This window comes from Seriola aureovittata, chromosome 16 (genome assembly GCF_021018895.1).
Source record: "Seriola aureovittata isolate HTS-2021-v1 ecotype China chromosome 16, ASM2101889v1, whole genome shotgun sequence".
Classification (NCBI taxonomy): domain Eukaryota; kingdom Metazoa; phylum Chordata; class Actinopteri; order Carangiformes; family Carangidae; genus Seriola; species Seriola aureovittata.
In genome coordinates this window covers 16,822,859-16,844,873 of record NC_079379.1, presented here as the reverse complement: position 1 = coordinate 16,844,873, position 22,015 = coordinate 16,822,859, and the positions used below count along the sequence as shown (strand labels likewise).

At 42.5% G+C, this 22,015-nt stretch overlaps 1 protein-coding gene across 1 annotated transcript; it reads right to left on the bottom strand.

Annotated features, from left to right (window-relative positions):
* Positions 1-1,339: 1,339 nt before the first annotated feature.
* On the bottom strand, positions 1,340-16,107 carry col1a2 (collagen, type I, alpha 2). The gene is made up of 48 exons (XM_056399961.1): positions 15,968-16,107; positions 15,376-15,459; positions 14,660-14,716; positions 14,396-14,440; positions 14,183-14,236; positions 13,962-14,015; positions 13,797-13,850; positions 13,639-13,692; positions 13,049-13,102; positions 12,621-12,665; positions 12,321-12,419; positions 12,008-12,061; positions 11,527-11,625; positions 11,133-11,177; positions 10,740-10,838; positions 10,543-10,596; positions 10,317-10,424; positions 10,156-10,209; positions 9,946-10,044; positions 9,570-9,623; positions 9,341-9,439; positions 9,182-9,235; positions 9,012-9,065; positions 8,849-8,902; positions 8,640-8,693; positions 8,489-8,533; positions 8,207-8,305; positions 7,889-7,996; positions 7,698-7,751; positions 7,521-7,574; positions 6,578-6,631; positions 6,361-6,414; positions 6,116-6,223; positions 5,754-5,807; positions 5,389-5,442; positions 5,055-5,216; positions 4,813-4,920; positions 4,423-4,530; positions 4,104-4,157; positions 3,878-3,985; positions 3,705-3,758; positions 3,420-3,527; positions 3,258-3,311; positions 3,033-3,140; positions 2,663-2,906; positions 2,338-2,522; positions 1,961-2,203; positions 1,340-1,774 (listed from the first exon to the last, which is right to left on the bottom strand). The coding sequence occupies exons 3-48, from the start codon at positions 14,660-14,662 to the stop codon at positions 1,628-1,630; spliced, it is 3,810 nt and encodes a 1,269-aa protein (XP_056255936.1). The 5' UTR covers positions 14,663-14,716; positions 15,376-15,459; positions 15,968-16,107; the 3' UTR covers positions 1,340-1,627.
* Positions 16,108-22,015: the final 5,908 nt, after the last annotated feature.

Here is a 22,015-nt window from a genome sequence, read left to right as displayed (position 1 = left end):
CACATCTTGGGTCCAAGGCACCCAAGTCTTTGCTGCTCAGTGGTCAAAGAGAATATGTTTATTTAACATCCCCTGAAGCTAAATGTATTGTGCATAAAGCAGGGATGCTAATAGAAACATGCCACACTGCCCTCTAGTGGTTATTGAAAGTGCTGCAGGTGACCTTTTATCCGTGAATGCCTTCAATTCACATCGAACAGAGCTGCCTCTACATGCGGAGATATTATTAAATTAGTTTTCACAAATTCTGCGTGTCCCAGTTCCCTCAACACACTGAACTCAACAAAACAAGTAATTTCTGTAGAAATGCCATGTCCCCATATTGAATCTAACTAAGAGCCATGTGCATGCATCACTGCAATTCAAGCCTTGATCCAAATCACAGAAATTTATTTGGATGCAATAGCTATATTATGCAAGAAAAGGCAACATGAGAGGATGCATATTTACAAGAAACAATGCACGTTAGTAATCACACATTGGCATGGACAGTGTAAACAGAAATTTGTAAAACTGTACATTAAAATTGGATGTACCGTTGAAAAGCAAGATAAAGGGGGGAAGGTAAATCAGGATATGGCTGTGCTTCCACAAAAGGAAGATGTTTAAGTCAGTGATGATATCTAAATCATCAACCAAACTAGAACCAAAATACAGTGACACACCTTCAATAGTGTCATTAAAACATGAAAGCACTTAAGTCACTGAGTAGTGTGTTTTGGAACATTGGACATGCTTTATTTCAGAACTTTTCACAATTTATTTAAACATCTCACATATACAAAATAGGTACAATAGACTTTGTGGTGTCATTTTTTTGAGAGAGAGAGGCCGCCTAAAAACCATTCAGAATTGGATGAAATATGTGCTGTCAGTATGAACACTGGGTGTGGGATTTGAAGAGTAAAAAAGCCTGAACAAAAAACCAAAACAAAAAAAAAAAAACTTTTAGACAAAAAAAAAAAAAGAAGAACAAAACAAAATAAAACAAAACAAAAACCAGACATTAGGTTTAGGAACATTCCACCTGCTTAAAGTGGGGGAGCATCAGGGGATGAATGTAAGACTCCTCAAAGGTCAATACAAAGTAATACAGTAAAAAGTGGTTTGCTCCACAGCTGCATATTAGCACCATAGATCTCTGCTTCAAGTAACTGAGCACCTTCCGATACGGGACAAACCTTGAAGCATTAGAAGTCATAACATCTCGGTTGTGGACCCAAGTTTTGTCAATAGTATTTTCTTTAGGTACAGGCATGAGGTAGTTTAAACCTTTTTTCATGGAAATTGTGGTTTTAAACCTCCTCTTTGGAAGATATACAAAGACCACAAAGTGATGCATACTTTCAGCGTTTTTATTACACTTCTTTTATTTTTTACAAAAGGATGACATGATGTCCCACAACAAGGTGTTTTCCCGCGTCCCTTTGGGTTGCTGTATTAATTTGCATTGCACAAACGCTCCGTTCAGTCCGTTCAGTCCTCTCCGATAGTTGCCCATCTTAAGCAAGTGGATGCGCAGAGAAAAATCAGCATTCAGTATAAAAAAAACAACACAGAAAGAAGGGCAGAGATTTTGTTTTTTCGTTCTTTCTCTCTTTTTGGTGTTAATTTATCATGAGTCTATTTATTTGAAACAGACTGGGCCAATGTCCAAACCAAACTCCTGATCAGCTCCACCAATGTCCAAAGGTGCAATGTCGAGGATGGGCAGGCGAGATGGTTTATTTGTTCTGTACTCAATCACTGTCTTGCTCCACTCGCCAGTGTGTCTCTGCAGGGGAAGAGGAGAGAAAAGAGAGAATTTCAGAATAGTGTAATATTTCAAAAGGATACAAATTACACATCTTTAAGACAGCTTCGTCTCATCTAACCAAAATTGCCTTAATTTTTATGTTCATCAACAGAATCCTTTCTACTCTCATGAGGAAGAATGACAGTGAAGCAAAGAGCTACTCACAGTGCAGCCGTCCTCCAGCACGGAGAAGGTGAAGCGGCTGTTGCCCTCGGCCCTCAGCTCCACATCGTTGGAGCCCTGGAGCACCACGGCCTTCTTCAGGTTGCCGCTCTCACCATCCATGTAGGCAACGCTGTTCTTGCAGTGGTAGGTGATGTTCTGGCTAGCCTGGTTGGACAGGAGGCGCATGAAGGCGAGTTGGGTGGCCATGCTCTGGGGGCTGAGGGTCTCATCATTGTAGGTAAACTGCAGGAAGGAAAGAAAAACAGTAAGTATTTCCTATATTATTTCATATATAAAAAATATTACAACTGTTGTTGTCTGGTCTTGTGTGGTGCTGAAGCCATGTTCATTTAAACTTAAGCCAACTCCAATCTCACCTCGGTACCGCCGTTGATGGTCTCTCCGAACCAGACGTGCTTCTTGCCCTCGGTGCTTCTGAACCAGTTCTTGCGGGCGATGCTCTCAGGGTGGGCATAGATGCAGGTCTCGCGGGTGGTGAAGTCACAGAAGACCTTGACGGCATCATTGATGCATCCCTGGTTGGGGTCAATCCAGTAGAAACCTACACAATAGGAAGAGAAGAGAGTTAAATTGATGGGAAAACAGCATTTCAGGGTTTTTGTTCCAAGATGAAATAAGAAATATAAACCTTACTAAATATTGGGGTATATTAACCCCACAGTGCTATGAAGTTGAGCTTACCGCTGCTCCAGTCGGGGTGGCTGAGCTTGATGTCACGGCAGGTGCGGGCAGGGTTCTTCCTGGATCCCTCAGGGGTGAGCAGGTTCTCAATCTGGGTGTTGAGGGACTTGATGGTGGCATCAACCTCGTAGTCCTTGGCTCTCAGAGCGGGCTGATCAGCTCTGTACTCATCATATCCGGAGACATCATATCCACCACCAGCGGGGCCGGGAGGTCCGGGCAGACCGGGAGGTCCAGGAGGACCCTAAAATGGACAAGAGGGTGGATTTATTTGCAGATTGGTCCTTTACAGATGATACATCAGTGTACAGTAGAGCTAAATTGTCCAGTTTGCAAAATGATATGTCTAAGCAAATAAAGTTGTGCTTACAGCAGGTCCAACGTATCCAGGGGGTCCACGAGCACCAGGAGATCCAATAGTACCATGTCCACCAGCTCTTCCATCCTTACCAGCGGGTCCGTGGGGTCCAGAAGCTCCCTGAAGAAGAGATCATCACACCATGCATTCAAACATTTGTGTCTCTTTTGTGAAATCCTGCATCATGTACGGCAAGAAAACTATTGGTGTATTGTGAGTAATTAGGATCCCACTCACTCTGGGTCCAGAAGGTCCATTAGCTCCAGCAGCTCCAGTGTCACCGGAGGGTCCCTGAGGAGAGAGAAAGTGCATCATTAAATGACAATGTAGTGACAGCGTTAATAAAGCATATGTTGCTGTATGTTTACATGTGCATCACGATGGTGTGCAGTCACTCACAGAAGGTCCAGGCATTCCCTGGAGACCAGGATGTCCACGCAGACCCTTCATGCCTCTCTCTCCCTTGTCTCCAGCACCTCCCTTCTCACCACGGGGTCCAGCAGGTCCCTATAACACACACACACATACATGCACAGAGTCAGAAACAATATGTTGTTTCAAAAGAATACAGTTTTCATGCTCACATGTCATGTGCTATGCGCTATGAATGTGGGCAGATATAATAACATTGGTGAACTTTTAAATAGTCTGTGCACTATTATTACTATCCTATAGTGTACTTACAGCAGCTCCTCTAGCTCCAGCGGCGCCAACAGGTCCAGCGGGACCTCCGGGGCCCTAAAGACATGAAAGACAAGAGTAAAAAGATGAGTAAGGTAAGCAGACAATTGTATATTAGCTGATGTCGTGTGCTGATCTCTCAGTGCAAATTTAAACAGGTTGCTGTCTGCACTTACAGACTCTCCACGGTTTCCAGGTCTGCCAGCACCTCCAGTGGGTCCAGCAGGTCCGGGGGCACCAGCCAGTCCCATGGAACCAGAAGGTCCGGGCTCACCACGGTCTCCCTAAGCATGGTGGGAAAGGTCTCATGCAGGTCAGATCATACTATACTGTATATGTGTGTGTGTGTATGTGTGTGTGTATTTTGTATACAAACATGCTTTAAAGTGTATGAGACATTACCTTGAATCCAGGAATACCAGGACGACCAGGAGGTCCATCGTTACCAGCGTTACCCTGCGGATGGCAAAGAATGTTATAGTTTACATAATGTTATATCTTTATATCAGACTCAGATTGTTTTGAGTGCATGGACTGATCTTCAAAAGTTTGTTCAAAAGTGTTTTTGTGCAGGAGTAAATTTCAACAAAGTAATCGTACCCCTTCTAAGAGTAAGTAACATTTAAGTTAGTTGACCTCTACTTGGGATATTTTAGTACTCTCTCCACACCTGAACACTGGTCAGTATTACAGGTCATTGCACTAGTTGTTAAAGCCTTACCTCACGTCCAGCCTCTCCCTGAGGTCCGGTCATACCAGGCAGGCCAATGTTGCCAGGGGGACCACGGGCTCCAGGGGGACCAGCAGGTCCAACTCTACCAGCCTCTCCCTGTGATAGGATGCAGAGAAAAGGGTCAAATATAATCTAAGGCTTCATACTGCATATAGTACAGTATGTTATGTTTTTAAAAATACACATACAGATTGTCTATTTGTTGTTGTATTTATTGGTTAAAATAAAACCAATTAAGCTGCCACTACATATTTGGGACAACTCCATCAAGTTGAAGATGAAGGCTTTCATAGGTTCAAATGATATAATCAAAATATATAACATGGCTCTGAGATGGTCGTTGTACAGGTGGACATTTTGGGCTGTACTACTACTTACCAGAGCACCAGCACCACCAGGGGAACCACGATCTCCTCTAGTACCAGGCAGACCAACGAATCCTTGAATACCAAGAGGACCGATAGATCCAGGAGTACCAGGTGCACCCTAAGCACACAGGACAAGTATAAATGCATTGAGGATGAACTAAGGGACTATAGGTATGCAATAAAGACATACGATCAGTTATGTTTTTGTGTTCTATAGTCTCATAGTTTTTAAAAGAATTAGCTATAACTTACAGGTGGGCCAGCCTCTCCAGAGGGTCCCTTATCTCCAGATGGACCAGGTGGTCCAACCATACCCTGCTCTCCAGAAGGACCAGCAGGACCAGAGTCACCACGGAGACCACGAGGACCATCCTTACCAGCGGGACCAGCAGAACCAGGAGGTCCAACAATACCCTAAAGAGGAAGAGAGTGGGTTAATATCAAATGTGTAAGTGTGTGTTGGGTGCAAGAGTAGAATCTATGATAATTAAGAAGACAGGTTTGGCCGGGACTCTGATTCATTAACATGCAGAGTAGCTAGTGTTTAGTGTTTACTAATAAGTGTAAATATAAAATCAATACTCACAGAGGGACCAGCAGCACCAACTCTGCCAGCAGCACCAGGGAAACCAGTCAGACCCTGACATTAGAAACACACACACAATCGAAGGTTATACAGCTGTCATTGAGAACATGTGGTGTATCTGTTTGTGTGTGTCTATGTGTGTGTGTGTCAGTGGACATCAGAATTATGGAAAGAGTCTTTTCTGACCATGAAGAACAGATAAAAAAAATATAGCAAAAAAAATATGTTCACTACCTTGAAAGAGCTAATGAGGCCTGCAGAGCTAATGTGTGTGTCTAAGTGTGTATGTTTGTGTTTATACATGCTTTCATGTTTTATAGATGTAATGAGTGTGATCAGGAGGTTTTTAATGTTTCAATACTCACAGGAGGACCAGTGTCTCCACGAGCACCACCAGGTCCAGAAGGTCCAGAGGGACCCTAGATACACAGAAGAAGAAGTCAGAAATAACATTTCATATTAGAATTACCCAAATCTCATGATAACTTATAAACTAAAATCCCACTGGGGTTTAATGGCATCTAAATGCAAAGCTAATACTATATGAAAAGATTTCTCTCACTATATCATTCTGATCCAATATTAAATTTCTGTCTGAGGTCTGATGAACTTTCTGCTGCTCCCTATGCTGATTCTTGTATGTCAGACCCGCAGTATCGCAGTCAGACTATTTCTGCCAAAAGGCAATGCAAATATCATGTGTGTGTCCAATGTGAATGGTACTAACAGCAGGTCCAGACTGTCCAGCGGGTCCAGCAGGGCCAGCGGGTCCAAGTTCTCCCTTTCCTCCACCAGGTCCACGCTCTCCTCTTGCTCCAGGCTGACCATCAGCACCCTGTATGGAGGGGGAGGAACAGGGCTGGGTCAATATCTGGGCAATTGTGTGTGTATGTATTTGTATGTTGATAGTGCTTGTTAAACAGGATTTGCATATGGTATATTGTATTGTAAGGTGATGGGCTGCTGGCTTACAGGGGGTCCAGCGAATCCGGGAGCTCCAGCAGGTCCAACCTCTCCACGCTCTCCCTGTGGACAAAAGGCAGTCGGTCAGAAAGACTGTTTAGACTGTACATAAGAGCTCTATGTTGTGTTAAGGTCCTCATTTGATATTTATATCAACAGGTTATATAGAGTGAATAAGACACTGCAGATAATATTTGTTATGATGAAGTGAAGCGCAGCCACTTACAGAGGCTCCACGAGGTCCAGCGGGACCAGCAGGTCCGAAGGCACCGCTCTCACCCTGCCGGAGAAGAAAGTGAGTGTTTCATTAGCTCAGCATTGTTCCATCCATCTATCGATTAATGAATAAACCAATCTGTCCATAAATTCATATGCATGTGCAAAATCTTTTTTTAACATCAGCATTGTATGAAATACTCAAATAACTTTAACAGATATGCTATATGCTACATGCTAATAGCAGCAGGTCAATAGTAAATTTGAAAACCAAATCAACAAGTATAAATTAATTTGCAAACTTGAGTTGCTTATATAAATGCTGATTCAAATGGCAAATGGCTTTAATGATGTATTTTGCCATGTTAATGCCAAATCTATTATCAGTGTTATCGTATGTTCCCGCTACCTGGGCCGACAGGCAATAAAAAGTCAGGAAACATCACTGTAAAATCACTGCAATATGTAACCTTGACTGAGAACTTGCATTAAAAAAAGAAAATTTAAAATGTATTGTTTGTATTGTTATTGTCAAAGTTGTTTTCTGCATCTATGTTATTACCAGGTAGGTGAGCCATTGGTGTAATATTATAAAACAGCCATCAGGTGGCAGTATTGAGGTTCTAGCTTCAGACACCTTGCTACACTGGGGGCAATTGCAATTAGTGATACAGAGGAGTGGGATGTCCAAAGATAAGGTGTCTGCCATTAAAGTAAACCAGTGATTTGACATCAACAACATGTGTTAATGACTTTCATTTGTAGGTCACTAGTACAGGAGTCAGCCATCTTGAATAACAACGGTGGCAGCCATTTTTAGGTCACACAAAGGCCCCACGATATTTGTCTGTATTTGCAGTGTAAATCCTAAACACACACATTTTGGTGGTTTCTGTCAGTGATTTGTATTGTGGTAAATAACGTCCACGCATCACTTACTACATACTACTTACCTTATCACCATTGGCTCCAGTGGGTCCAGGAGGTCCAGCAGGTCCAGGCAGACCCTAGAAAGAGAGAGGAGAGGGCACTAAGAACAGGGCTGTGGCTGCTACACTCAAACTACTGGAATGAATGGCTACAATTTTTATATCATTTTGCTGAGTTTAGGATTAGAGATTTTAACTTACACGGGAACCATCTCTGCCAGCATTGCCATCAGGGCCTCTGTGTCCATTCTCTCCCTGTAGAGGGAGAGGGAGAGGGAGAGGGTGAAAGACATAGAATGATAGAGACGAAATATGTTCTCATTAGCAACCTTGAGTTATTTTGAGGGATAAACTCCTGCTAAATTTGCAGGTGATTGATTTTTGGAACTTACCTTCTCTCCCTTGGGTCCAGGAGGACCAGCGGCTCCACGCTCACCAGGCATGCCACCAGGTCCCTGAGGTCCAGGGCCACCAGCATTTCCAGCAACACCAGGCTCTCCCTGGAGACAGACAAAACGGTTCATTTTTATGGTTCATTTTTATATAAAACACAGACACTTCAATAAGCACCAAAGTGTACTTTATGTATAACATTTCTACAGCACTGACCGGATGGCAGTAAACTTGCATTTCTGTATTCAACACTTTCATCTTTAACCTTTGCTTCTTACAGTGTCCCTGGCTGGTTCAGCCATGGCACATCATCTTACCTTGCCACCATCAGCTCCAGGGGCTCCAACGGGTCCACGGGCTCCAATGGGTCCCTGAGCGCCAGAAGCTCCGGCAGCACCAGGGTTACCACGCTCTCCCTGGAGGAACACACACAGATGAGGTCAATATAATGTCTTCAGCTACTATAAGATGGTTTATAGTGTGTTTGCTTTATTCTACACATTATATACATGGAATCTAAACAAGGCTCTGTAAGTGTGTGAACCTTCAGTGGCATTGCATGCACTCTGGAAAACAAAGGCACGGTCAGGTGAACTCACCTTGGCACCACCAGGTCCAGCAACTCCCTGGTCTCCAGGGATACCCTATGGAGACATCAATGGTTGGTTAGAGATGTAAAGCTAGATCTACAGTTTTTTTGATTTACTACATATCATGGAAGAACCTGGTGTGTGTTTTTGTATCACTTACTCTGTCTCCAGCCTTTCCAGCCTCTCCAGCGGGTCCAGCGGGTCCGGGCAGACCCTGAAAATATCAAGCCACAACATCAGCACCAAGGGGATCAACAGAAGGAAGTGAGGAAGTCAGTTTTCTGGTGCTGATAAAAACTTCTCCTGAGTATAGGGTGGCACAATAGAAGCCTTTTACAATCTATATAGAAAATGATGATGGATCCAAACCTGGAAGCCAGGAGCTCCAGAAGGTCCCTGCTCTCCCTTCTCACCGGGGCCGCCCTGTAGGGAGAAAGAGAGAAGACCAATGTTAAAAATGCCACACTGATGTTTACAGTAAGAAAATCGCATCTTAAATTGAATGCTGCTTCATATATATAAGGACACTTACAGCAGGTCCCATAGCGCCAGTAGCTCCGTTGTTACCATCAGCTCCAGGGGATCCCTAAAAAACAAAGATAGGAACATGATGGATATGTGGATGGATTACATGGATATTAACATGTTCTATATTATTATAGAAGGTATATGTATATTATACATGTTTTTTTGTTCACTTACTCTCAGTCCAGTGGGGCCAGTGGCTCCTTTCTCACCAGGCTTGCCAGGCTCGCCCTGAAGGAGGTAGAATGCAGGTTAAACACAGGTTATGATAAAAGACAAAAGAAGTGATACCATTCCAAGTGCTCATTCTCCACCCTCGGTTTTGTTTTTACTTACAGAAGGTCCTTTGGGTCCGGGGAAGCCAATGTTTCCAGGCTGGCCTCTAGGTCCAGTAGGGCCAGGGGGTCCAGTGCGGCCATCTTGTCCAGCAGGACCCTGGAGGAGGAAACAGGGAGTAACAAAGGAAGTGATGCTAATTGTATTTTCTGAGCAAATATGGCGATAAACATTACAGAATGAGACCCATGGAGTTGTGTTTGTAAGTGCAAAATTCAGGTTTACTTACAGCAGGTCCCTCCTTTCCTGGGGGTCCAGAGTTTCCGGGGCTTCCTGGGAGACCCTGTGGAAGATAAACAATCATCAGTCATTAAGTATGGATTGCAATGAATTTGTACTGTTACAGCTGACCCCTTGAGCAAACTAGCTTTCACCAAAACCTTGGGCTCAATCGTCCACACAAGGCAAATCACATCGGACAACTGGCTTTTACTAAAGCCATTACAACACCACTGCTCCAAGCTGTTCTAATTCAGCTATCTGAATTGGCCACAGGCCTATTCTCCCTTTCATGTGTCTCTGTGAATTACTAGTCTCAGAGTGCTCACACTGAGATCAGATCCCTGTTACTGTTTCGAAAAGTGAATTTAGCAAAAAAGACTCACCCTGAGACCAGCTGGGCCAGGCTCACCAGCACGACCAGCATCTCCAGGAGGTCCACGAGGTCCAGCTGAACCAGTGGAACCACGGGCACCAGGCATACCCTAGGAGAAGGAGAACAAGAAAGTCTCACCACATGGCTGAATGTTGACTATGTTTGGAAGTAAGTAAATTTAATCTTTTATGTTGCAAGATTTTTTCATTAAAGGACTTACAATGGGACCAGTTCTTCCCTCAGAGCCAGGCATACCACGGCTGCCAGAAGCGCCCTATAGGAGACACACAGGCATTAACAGGTGATCCAGGTAACATGGCTGTGGATGTGGATCTGTATGGGTACAACACCATCCAGCAAAAATGGTGGTCTGGTACTCACTCTAGCTCCACGGTTGCCAGCAGGGCCAGTGGCACCAAGCTCACCAGTGGGTCCTCTCTTGCCCTCCTCACCCTGAGGTCCGGGGGCTCCCTGAGGTCCAGAGTTACCCTGAAGAAGGCAAACAGAGAAGGTGAGGGCCAGCAGTCATGGACAGTGTGCACGGACGTCTTCACGGTCAGTGTGGTGAAATTTCTAACTCCCAAACATGAACAGGATATGAACTTACAGGCTCTCCTTTGGGACCACCATCTCCCTTGACACCCTGAGCACCAGGATCTCCCTAAAACACAAACAGATACAATAAATAAAAAGAACAATTACCTGTGTAATTAGTGTGAGTATTTCTGCATATGAGAGTGTATGTGTACATCTATATGCTTGTAAGAGGATACATATGTTTTTTGTGAATGTTTGTGGACTCACAGCCAGGCCTCTAGGTCCAGTAGCACCCTGAGGTCCCTGAGGTCCAGGTCCTCCTCTTGGTCCGGGGAAGCCAGGAGCTCCAGCAACACCGGGGGTACCCTAAATGACAGCCATGACAGACAGGTGAGCATCAGTTAGCAGCTTAAATTCAAACATCACTTTTACTTGATCTAAAAAATATATACTTTTACTAGATGTTATTAAAATAAATATTAAAAGAAAAAAGAAAAAAAAGCATCCAGCTATAAGTGACATTAAATTACACGTTGTAGTTGAAACAACCTCATTATTTATTTGTTGTGTTGGGCATCATGGTAGAGGCCCAATTCTCATAACATGTGTGACCCTAGATGACCTTTTGACCTATGCACTGGAAACAACTTGAATACTTACAGCAGCTCCCTTGGCTCCATTCAGGCCATTAGCACCAGGGTTACCCTAGAGTGAAAGAACAAGAAATTAGAGAATCTGAAGACTGAAATATGCACTGCAACAAAAAATACAGCTTTAATATTTAATGGCTTATATTTTATGGCTTTAATATTGGCTTTTTAGAAGAATAAATTAGTGCACAAAAAAGAAACATGACTATGAAACTCTAATACTAGGCAATGAGTCAGAGGTCAAATGGACCTTTTTTACTCAAATACATTATAATATGGAATATGTGATAATGTAACTAAATTACAATAACTTTGGACAGCAATCACTGTAGGTAAAGACAAATGTTTGTTAACAATTGCTGCAGACCAGGTCACAAATGCTGGGGACATCTTTGTTTACTTACAGCGGGGCCAACGGGGCCAACAGCGCCATTGGGACCGGGCTCTCCTCTAGATCCCTGAGGTCCAGATGGGCCAGTAGCTCCAACAGGTCCAATCTCTCCCTGTAAAAAGTTGAGACACATTCATAGTCATTAACACCTGATGTATAATTGTGTTATGGCAAAAGCAGCTCTGGCAATTGAAACAATGTCATAGAAGTGTGTTTTCAAGTGATTTAAGTAATATCTTAAATGTGAGTGTTTGCAATGTATGGACTATTTACTGTATTATCAAAATGAACAGTCAAGAGTTACTGGAGCTGTTACATATGTTATATATGAGAAATCCCCTTGGGGACATTGTGTGAGGAGATATTGAGATGGTGAACACTGACGGATAGTGACAGTGCATCAGACAGATTTGAAGTAACAGAGAGTACATGTCTCTGAAAGATGGTTACATTGTATGTTAATGAGATTTGTCTCATTTTGTGATCACACCCACCTTAGGTCCGGGGCCACCGGGGAAACCTGGGGGACCAGCAGCACCAAGGGGACCCTGAGGAGAGGAGCAGTAGCCATGAGATCAGAATTTATGCCATACAGGTCAAAGTTCACATTAAGGTCAAAGATTAAAAATGTTTTTTGTCTGATAGGGCCCTTCATCAGGCCCTGGGTATAACATTACATATTATAATTTATACAATAAGATACCATTGTTGAAGTACATTCTGGATGGGTAGGTATTTCTTGAGTTTGATATTCACAAAAATGATTCATTTCACTATCACAAAGGGGATGATAGTGCCATCACTCACAGCAGGGCCAGCGGGTCCAACATTGCCATCAGCACCACGAGCACCAGCAGGGCCAGCAGGGCCAGCACGACCTCTCTCACCAGGCAGACCACGAGATCCCTAAAGGGAGGATACACGAAAAACAGAAGTGATGAGAAAAATGTCTTTACTGCAATAATACAAGTGGGAAATGTGAAGGCTTCTATGATTAAATTTTGATAATGGTGATTACTTGTGGGACCTAATTATGATGGACTGCATTTTTTTTTTACCAAGGTTTTGGTCATAAATGGTGAATCTTGAATTTGGTCAAATACTTACAGCCAGTCCAGGGCTTCCAGCAGCTCCATGGGCACCAGGCTCACCCTTTAGGAGAAGAAGGAGAGGGTGGATTAGGGTGATGAGGCATCTGGAAGGGTCTCAGTGTTATATGGGTTAATAGGTCAAATAGAGACATTGACTGTAGCAAGTGAGGCTTAAAAAAACAGTTGGTAATGCCACACTGTATTCTGGCTTGAGTGTGTATTTTATTATTCCTGTTGCAATATTCTTAAACATGTATCTTTGTAGAAACTACAATAGACAACTCTTCTCTCTTGAGAGGTTGCTAAATTTGCTCATCAAGAGCAAACTGTGGACTAAAATCAGTTGTAAACCTATGATATCTTCAGTAGGTTGACATCAACATGGAATAAAGAAGTTAGTAGGTGCATTTGTTTTTGCAGTCATGAGGAAGGCCCACTTCTTACCTTGGCGCCAGCGGCACCAGGCTCTCCCTTGCGTCCATCCAGACCAGTGTAACCCTGAAACACAGAGAGAAAGTGATGATTGAAGATGTTTATAGAGGTCAGGCCAACTATATATCATATAGTAGGGACAAACTGAGGAGATATGGATCCTTTTTAGACAAGAGGGGAGTTGCTTTGTGGGTACACGCGGGAGAATATCCAAAGCCTCATTTGAGAAGTTACTTCCCTATCAACAAAGATTATTTATCCTAAAAGGTAGTCTCAGAGGGGGATTCACATCTGGCTCTTGCTTATATGGAAGACACCATGAAGTGACCTCAGAGATGCCAGCAGTAACGCTTGCTATTATCTGTCAATACATTCACTCTCTCATTTTTCATGAGGAGTCCTCGTGCAAGACAGCGACTAAAAAATCTTCGGTGGCGGCCATAATCTCTCCCAGTAGTGCACTTTACGGGGCACAATGCACAGCACAGGTGCGTCTTTTCCTCCATTTCATTCTGCTTTGGAATAGATTTTTAACTCAAACACGTGGGTCTCAGGTGAGCAGGTAAAGTTCCGGTCAAGCACAGGAAAAGATCAACACTCACTCTGTGTCCCTTCATTCCTGGAAGTCCAGGGGTTCCGGGGAATCCACGAGCACCCTGCAATTCAAGCAAAGAGAATATTAGTGTGACATTCAATATTCACACCATCTGTTTGTATCTGTTTGTGTGTCATTGTCCATGGTTTGATGAAAATCTCTTACCTGAGGGCCGGGGGCACCTCTGTCTCCGGGCTTGCCAGGTCTGCCATTGTTACCCTGTGAGTCAACGAAGCTGACTTTACAATTTGACATTTAAGCAACAAAAAACTACAGCAACGGCTCAGAGCCCTTGAGAAGTGCTTGCAGAAAAATAAAACATGTACGTACGTCCTCTCCAGATTTTCCGGGAGGTCCAGGGGGGCCACGAGGACCAACGGGGCCCTTTGGAAAGAAAACCAGAGAGTTAACATCCAATAGAGGACAAATGATTTCAACTATCAAGATGGTGTCACCTGAGTAAGTCTGACAAGGAAAGTTACACCAGATCCTTCCAGTTCTATTTACATAATAAACTACAGAATTGTGAATATTATGGAGGATGATCTTACAGTCTGTCCAGGCTCTCCGGGCTCACCAGCATGTCCGGTGTGTCCCTGGGATCCCTGTTGAATTAGAGGAGGCACAGCAATTAGTCATGATGTAGAGGGCATTACAAGTGCAACAGCAGATTTTATCTTGAGGTTATGGGCATGAGTAATTGGTCAAGTAGATGAAGTCAAATCATTATATAGGGTGAATTTTCAGCAGGTGTTGGCACTTACAGGAGGTCCAGGAGGTCCGGGAGGGCCTCTAGCACCCATAATACCCTGGGGAGAAGAAATGAGTCAATGATCAGTCATCTACGCTAAAGCATTTTTATCATAAATATGAAACGGCCTCATAATCAATACAATATCATAACAGCTGTATTAATAGACATGATTGTCTGGAAATGTGTGCAATGGTGTTACACATCTTGGTGAGTGTTTATGTGTGTGTGTGTGTGTGTGTGTGTGTGTGTGTGGGAGAAAGAGAGGGGCCCTCACCATGGGTCCAGGGCCGGGATCAGGGGCTTTTACACCATCGTACTGAGCAGCAAAGTTCTGTTGAAAAGCAAAAATAAACCACCTATTAATACATTTATACATACTCATCTAATAATATAGCATATCAGGACTAATAAAAATAAATAAATCATGAAATGGTCAATGTAGTTCCAGTGGTCCAAACTTGTGCCATAACAAAAATAACTTTTTCAAACATGCCAGAGTTTAAATTTTCTATAGTAAATTTGCACTTCTTTTCAACTAAAAAGGGATTTACCATAAACTGCAAGTATCAAACATCAAACATATATATACATTTCAAACTTTTAAAATATTTTAATAGTAGCACTAGTAACCTTGTTATGTATTACCCATGTGTTGTGTTTTATAATGGCCTTAAGGTCATAGCAGTAAAGGATAGAAGGTCAAAGGTTATGGGGTTACAGCATCACTAATTAGGCAGTGAGGTCAACAGAGGTTAACAAAAAACATCTGTAATGTGTTTTAAAGGACTTGTCGTGGTGACACAGCATCCCGCACTGGCCAGAATGCAGGTCAGATTTCTGCATCACACAGACACATTTAGCTACTTATCCTGCACCTGACGTCATATTACAGCCAGTGCTGCACTGTCATATAAAGTTTGTGGACCATGTTTGCTGTCAAACACTGTCAGTCTAGGCTGGTTATTTTAAAAGTATAAACAGTGGACTTACTCCTCCGAGTCCAGGGGGACCAGGGGGACCAGAAGGGCCAGGGAGTCCGGGTTTGCCATCTCTTCCATTTGGGCCCTGAGGACCCTGTAAAACACAGATGATGTTGTGAGTTGAGACTGCTATGGAGGGAACAACTGCTGATGGGTGACGATGCTGCTATAAAATAAACACTGTGATTCTGCAGGAGCTGAAAGACTTTTCAATTTGTATTTCATAAATAAAAAGATGCATTATAGATGTATAAACTAGATAAAGATGAACCACTGTTGTAGCAAATTGTGTTATTGTAAATAATGACCATAAACTTAATTTCAGCAACAGTGGATAAGAGTAAAAAAAAAAAAAATTTTTGGCAATAAAATGAATCAGTCCAATGCTCTGCTGAATATCACCTATAATATCTGTTCATAGTAATGTTATCATCATCAGCCATAAGGCTATGGGTGGTGTAAACAAAGGGGTGTGGCCTACTTAGGTTAAAAGGTCAAATGACGTCAACAAACACTGTGGCAAAGATGCTTCATAAATATACTAGACTGAATAATTTAATCACATATTTGATCAAAGGCAGCAGAGTTTCAGTTCAGCTTACCCTGTCACCTCGAGGTCCTTTCTCTCCTCTGGGACCCTGCGGCAGAGAAATCACCCGTCAGACCAAAACACAGAGCAGATGGCTCAGCTCAGCTTATTGCTTTAACAACATGTCAACTCCAAACTGTTCCTCTAGCAAAGCAAAAGGCTGGTGTCATCTGAACTAAACTAAATATCACTCCAAGAAAATCAGAAAACCCAGATTTGAATTGCATTCAAATGATCTGGTTCATGTTAATATATCAATAAAATGTGTATGTAAGCAAACTTGACCTTACAGTGAGAGGACAAGCAAGTTTAAAACACATTTCAGTGATGAGACAAGATGTACTCATAATCTAAACTAGTTTATTTGATGTCTGATATGCCACACTGTAGGTGCTAAATGACACATAAGAACAACATTATGTGCTCACCTTGACTCTTCCCTAAACAGAAAAGAAGATAAATAAATGCAAAATTTATTTATTCAGTCTTTTCAGGGTTTCTCAGGTCATTTGATGTGTAGGCTATATCGAACATTCAGCTTAACCTTTGCATAAGCGTGAAAAAAAAAAAAAATCTACGCATGCAATATTCTGTGATACTATCAAAAATATGTAAAACATGCTCATGCAGATTTCAGGAATGAAAATGAAAGTACAACAGAGCAATGAGCATCTGAAGTAAATGATCCACATGTGCACATAGATGCAAACCAGACTCAACAACCTCTTAGCAGTAAGAGCATGTTAGTGCATGGAACATTAAAAGTTCTGAGTTACCAGAACCACACAGTGCAAACTGCACCTTTAAAATACTAAAATGCTACTGCTGAAGCTGTACCACACTGAGAGGTGTTTCATTTTAAGCAATCTCAATTATGAGCAGAATCATTTTCACTAGACAGGCCTCAGTCCTACATTCATTAACAATCCAGTCATTAATTTCTTTTTATAAGTTTTATCTGAGCTTAAGACCTCAATCTTTACTAACTGGTTTGAGACCAGCTTTCCTTTCCTAAGTCAAATCCAGATCAAGAAGCAGAGGAAAGCTCCAAACTGACCCAAAGCCAGCTGTTAGGAGCAAACCGCCCTCTGCCCCCTCTCTGATGTCCTCAGAAAGGATCCTTTGTGCCAGGCCCCATGGGTGCCTCAGCAAGGTGGTTTTAGCTTTCATTGACACAAACCTTTAGCCAATAGGACCCTCACCTATCCGTGGACAGGAAGGGAGAAAACTGCAAGAAATAACTTTGGTTCGGGGACTGAAATTCCTAAAGGAAACACTCTGCCATCGTTGAGATAACCGACAAGTCTCTCCTGTCATGGAAGCAGCTCTCAGCGTTTAAAAGGCAACAGGCAAAAGTGACAAGGTAAAGCTATCTTTAAGATGTGTTGCTTTCATAACTGCATGCGTGTGTACTAACCGAGTCTGTGGCGTTGGAGAGACGAGGAGGAGGAAGAGGGAGAAGAGGAGGGTGGGGAGAGAAGAGGGAATACTCCGTTAGAACACGATAAGCAATTTTAGAGCAAAACAGTTACCTGAAAAAGAAACAATGTCATTTCCATCCATCTCTATATACTTGTTCGATGTGTTAACATCCTGCTACAGGTCCATGGAAAGTCTAAAAAGAGTCTACACAAGTTTGCACACAGAATGTCTCCATGTAGAAAATCATTATGCACAACAACCATGTTAGCGTTTAATAACCTCATGTTCAAAGAAAAATGCACCTTAGAGAATATTCAGTGTGAGATAGAAAGTCAGGCTTTCTGTGTATGACTCAGGGCCTCAACCTTCATGTGTGGCACAAACACTTTGCCCGGAGTCTGTAAGAACACAACTGTACCTCGAAATGCCTAACAAATCTTTCTTTCGTGCCTGAAACAATAAGCCTTCCCGCATTGTTTATTTGTTGACTGCCTGCCTGCTGTGTAATGTTTCTAAGCTCATGTCTAATAGTGTGCCTGAGGGGCCGTCTGTGCACAGTGTATGAATCACAGAAAACTCTCTGACCCTGTAATGTGAATCTCAGCGTTCAATAGCATTCCAGATATTAAGGCTCCCCAGGATGCCAACAGGCCTGAACAGGTAGTGTATGTCCTAGGGACAGGAATAGTTATCCAGCTACTGCCGACCCCTGTTACTGGGGACTGTATGAAATCTATACAATCGGTACAATATAATTAGAGGTGCATACAAAGGTGATAAAAAGCGGCATAAGTGGCAAAAAGGTGACTTTCAGTCCAATTAGAAAGACAGTTGTTATTCAGAATTGTTAAATTGTTTTAATTTGGATCATCTGAAGACTGTAGCCTTCATTCATGGCTGATGGTTGTATCTCACATCTACACCTCCCTGCAGGTGGACATCAGCTGACCTGTCTGACTGTGGATCACCTGGTCACAGCTGGCGTTGGCACACCTGGGACCCCCCTATGAACTCTAACATGTTGTGCCCAATCTGGACCACAAGGCAGCGCCGTTGGACCTTCAAAGTGATGTGAGACTACTGTTTTCCCTATTTGATTTGCTATACTGATGAAAAAAGTGCAGGGAGGCTTCAAATTACATGCGTATCTTGTGACTTTATCTTTAAATGGTTCTTTGATTCAAATATCTATCTAATATCTCTATAATATATATAACTATGCGAGGATTAGCTGTAAAGAGGGTCAGAGGCTATTTAGCTTAAAAATATAAAAAAACTGAAATATGTTCTAATTTACTATCATTTCTACTAAAGATTTGATAAATACATTTGTCTCTTCAGGGAGGAGAAAAATTAAGTGGTGCCAAGTAGATGTTTGCACCCATGGCCACCAGGGGGAGACATTGCATTTTCCTATAATAAAGAATCATTCCCTGGACGTCTGGATGGAACAATGTGTACAACGCCCCACAAAGTTTTTCATCCCATGTCTAAAAGAAAATTCACATTTAGCCTATTTTCATGCACTAAAAGCTTTGAAAGGACACTAGGTTGACTACTTATTCATCTCTTTCAAAGCGACAAAACTTTTTTTTGTCAGGAGTGAAACTTCTCCCTCTCGAGAACTAATCAAATAATAATTGTATCCTTGGAAAAGAAAAAGTGAAGAATCCTCTGCACGAGCTCAATCCGATGAGTTTAATTCAGCAGTGCTTTGAGCTGTCTTCACGTTGACCTTGATGTAAGTCCAAAACAAAAGCCAAGCGCAAGATCCTCAAGCAGTGGGACCCGGAAAAAAAACGATATCCATCACAGAGAAAAAGAGCAGATATTCAAACTTACATTGACATGATGCTAGGTATGAAGTTACTGCAAGCAGCAACAGAATCCGGGTATCCACAAAGCTGAGCATGTCTACGCAGACATGCAGACTCCTTGTGCTGCTGAGCCCCTGTTTTTAAACCACCTTCAGGCAGGCATACAGTTGTGGTGACAAGAGTAACTCCAAACTTAGCAGAAACCTGCTGCCGTGATGCTAGAATAATAAAGTTCTATCAGGCCTATTTATACGGCAGGAGGGTCCCTGGTCTGCGTGTCAAAAGTCAGCCCACCGGCCAATCAGAGAGCAGAAACCCAATCTGACTCCCATCCCTCTGCAGCTCAGAGTCAGTCATGTGGTCCTGCATCTCCCAGCCTCCTCTCCACCAGAACCCGTTTGGCAAAGCTTTGGCGATGATGACGAGTGCAACGTTTTAATTAGATCCATTCTTTTTGAGGACGTGGACAGCGTCGAGGTTTAAAAGGGAGAAGAAGGCCTACGTTTTTTCCCTTTTTTACGGGCTGCAGTGAATCCGGAGTGTCACTACCGAGATACAGGCGCCCGGTGTGCAACTTTGTGCGCAGTTTAGATTTGTGCGTAAAAATGTGTCCGTATCATTTGGCACCGGGAGGGCCTGGGTCTTCTCTGCTGCGTTGGATTTTATAGGAAAAGTTACTTTTAGAGACAGTTTAGGATTATCTAGTAAAACGTTGCTGATCTGTTGGAATTGGACCTGTAGTGTGTCGTTTTTACGCGCGGATTTATTGAAAAGAAAAAAGATATATCAACCTTATTTTTCATTGATTTGGAAGGTATTCTTGTGGAAACTTTGCTATATTAGTGTAGTGTGTGGCTTTTGTCCATACATGCAGCCAAGCAGTTTTTGTGTCTTTTTTTTTTTTTTCTTCCACATATGCACCAAGCATTTCCAAACCATTTTCCCCCTGTGTGTCAAAATAAAAGTATGTTTCTGTCCCTACATCTGATCTTTTTGTTAAGAGTGTCTGGATATTGAACAAACTAAAAGCAATCTGTCAGTGGAATGCAGCGGTTCACATACAACACACTAATACTGCTGGAGATCCAGTCTGACAAAAGACAGGTGTGAAGGAGAGATCTAGTCTCAACCCCTCACCCTCTCCCTCTCTCTCTGAGCAGCTCTTACCTGCCCACATGACCAGACATGTCATCTACTCTACCACCGCTCTAACAACACTCAGCGTGGCCCTTGTACACCTAATATTACACACCCACTGCCCATTCCAGTGAGTAAAGCACATAATCCTATAAGTATTTTATAGAGAAATGCAGTGATGTACTCCATGTTTAAACACTTGCACGCTTACTCAATTTTCATGGTCAACTGAGAAAATCTATTGATGAAAGAACAATAGAGGGAATGAGAGCTTTTTATGAAGTTTAAGTCGTTGTGGCACAGAAGGAGAAGCCTTGTGTCTTAGCATATGTGAGTAAATCAGTTATAGTTTAACCATTTATATAGATAATCATCTCCTCAAATCCTATTCTGTGCCCTGTAAAGGAGATTCCCTGCAGGTTTTGTCTACTAAGGAAAATGATTGTGATGCTTAAATGCTTGAAGAAAACATGAAGAAAGGTGGTACAGGTGGAGTGGAAAATGATCACCACTTCCTCACTCTACTGAGCTTGTCTGGGCTTTTATACTGTATGTCATAATAGCTATATGTAAAGCTTGTGTCTGAATTATTTTACTTTATTCTAATGTCCTTTTTCTTGCAGCATGTTGTAGTAAAGGCACGTTTATTAGTGCTCAGTGAGCCACGCAGAATGAGCACAGGTTACATCCTGGCTCCATTCTCTTACAGTTTACTGATCCTTTCTCAAACAACTGCACAACTCTTATTTTCCTCCTACAGACAGGCCTGTTCTCTGTCCTCCCCCTCTGTGCCAAAAAAAAGAAGTCATTATTGGACACTCCCGACCGCTTCACCTCAACTCTTCCCTGAGTCAAACTGGAGAGATAGAAAGAGCAAAAAGAGGAGGAGGGGCGAGTGAGATGAAATGTGTTTTAAAGATGGCAGAGCTCCCACTCACTGCAGAGTTACATTCTCATGTTTGTTGAGGAGCTAAAGCCTTGAAGTAGCTGGAGAGACCAGACAGGCGGCGTAGGAAATCAAAGATGGCTGCAAAGCTCCACATCATCAGACTTTTGTCTCTTGATTCTGCCACATTCCACATGAAACAGCCAATTATGCGTTGCCCTGTTGTCAAGAGTTGCATTTCATAGACATTCAGAAACGTGATTTGTTTAAATAAATGAAAAAACATTTATTAGAAAATAAAGAAATATGAATAAATTGATTTAACTCTGGAGGTAAAGGGTGATGAAGAGGGCAGCAGATGCACCTCAATACCACCAATTTACCTTGAGATTAAAATGCTCCACTGTTATTCATTTTATCATACATTTTCCAGTAAATAAGCATAGCATAGCATTTTCAGTCAACCAAACCCCTTTCCTTCGAGAACGTGAGAGTGTCTTGTGGGTTGAAACATTATCACTGGGATCAGACAGATACAGATCTGCTTCTTGATTGAAGGTCAGCAGAGGTTATTGTTGCCGGTCCATCTTCAGCTGCTGTTTGACTGTTGGTGGACTCAGATAGCAAATCTTTAACCACTGAGACATAATACACTGAACTCTTCGGAAACAATTGCACACGGATCTGGCAGAAGTTGTGTTAACCCAACCACAGTTCAACCATTGGTCAAAGTTGCCTTCAAAGTTCTTTGTTCAAGAAATACATGAAAGAAAGTTTTCAGAGGCAAAAAGAAAAGAAA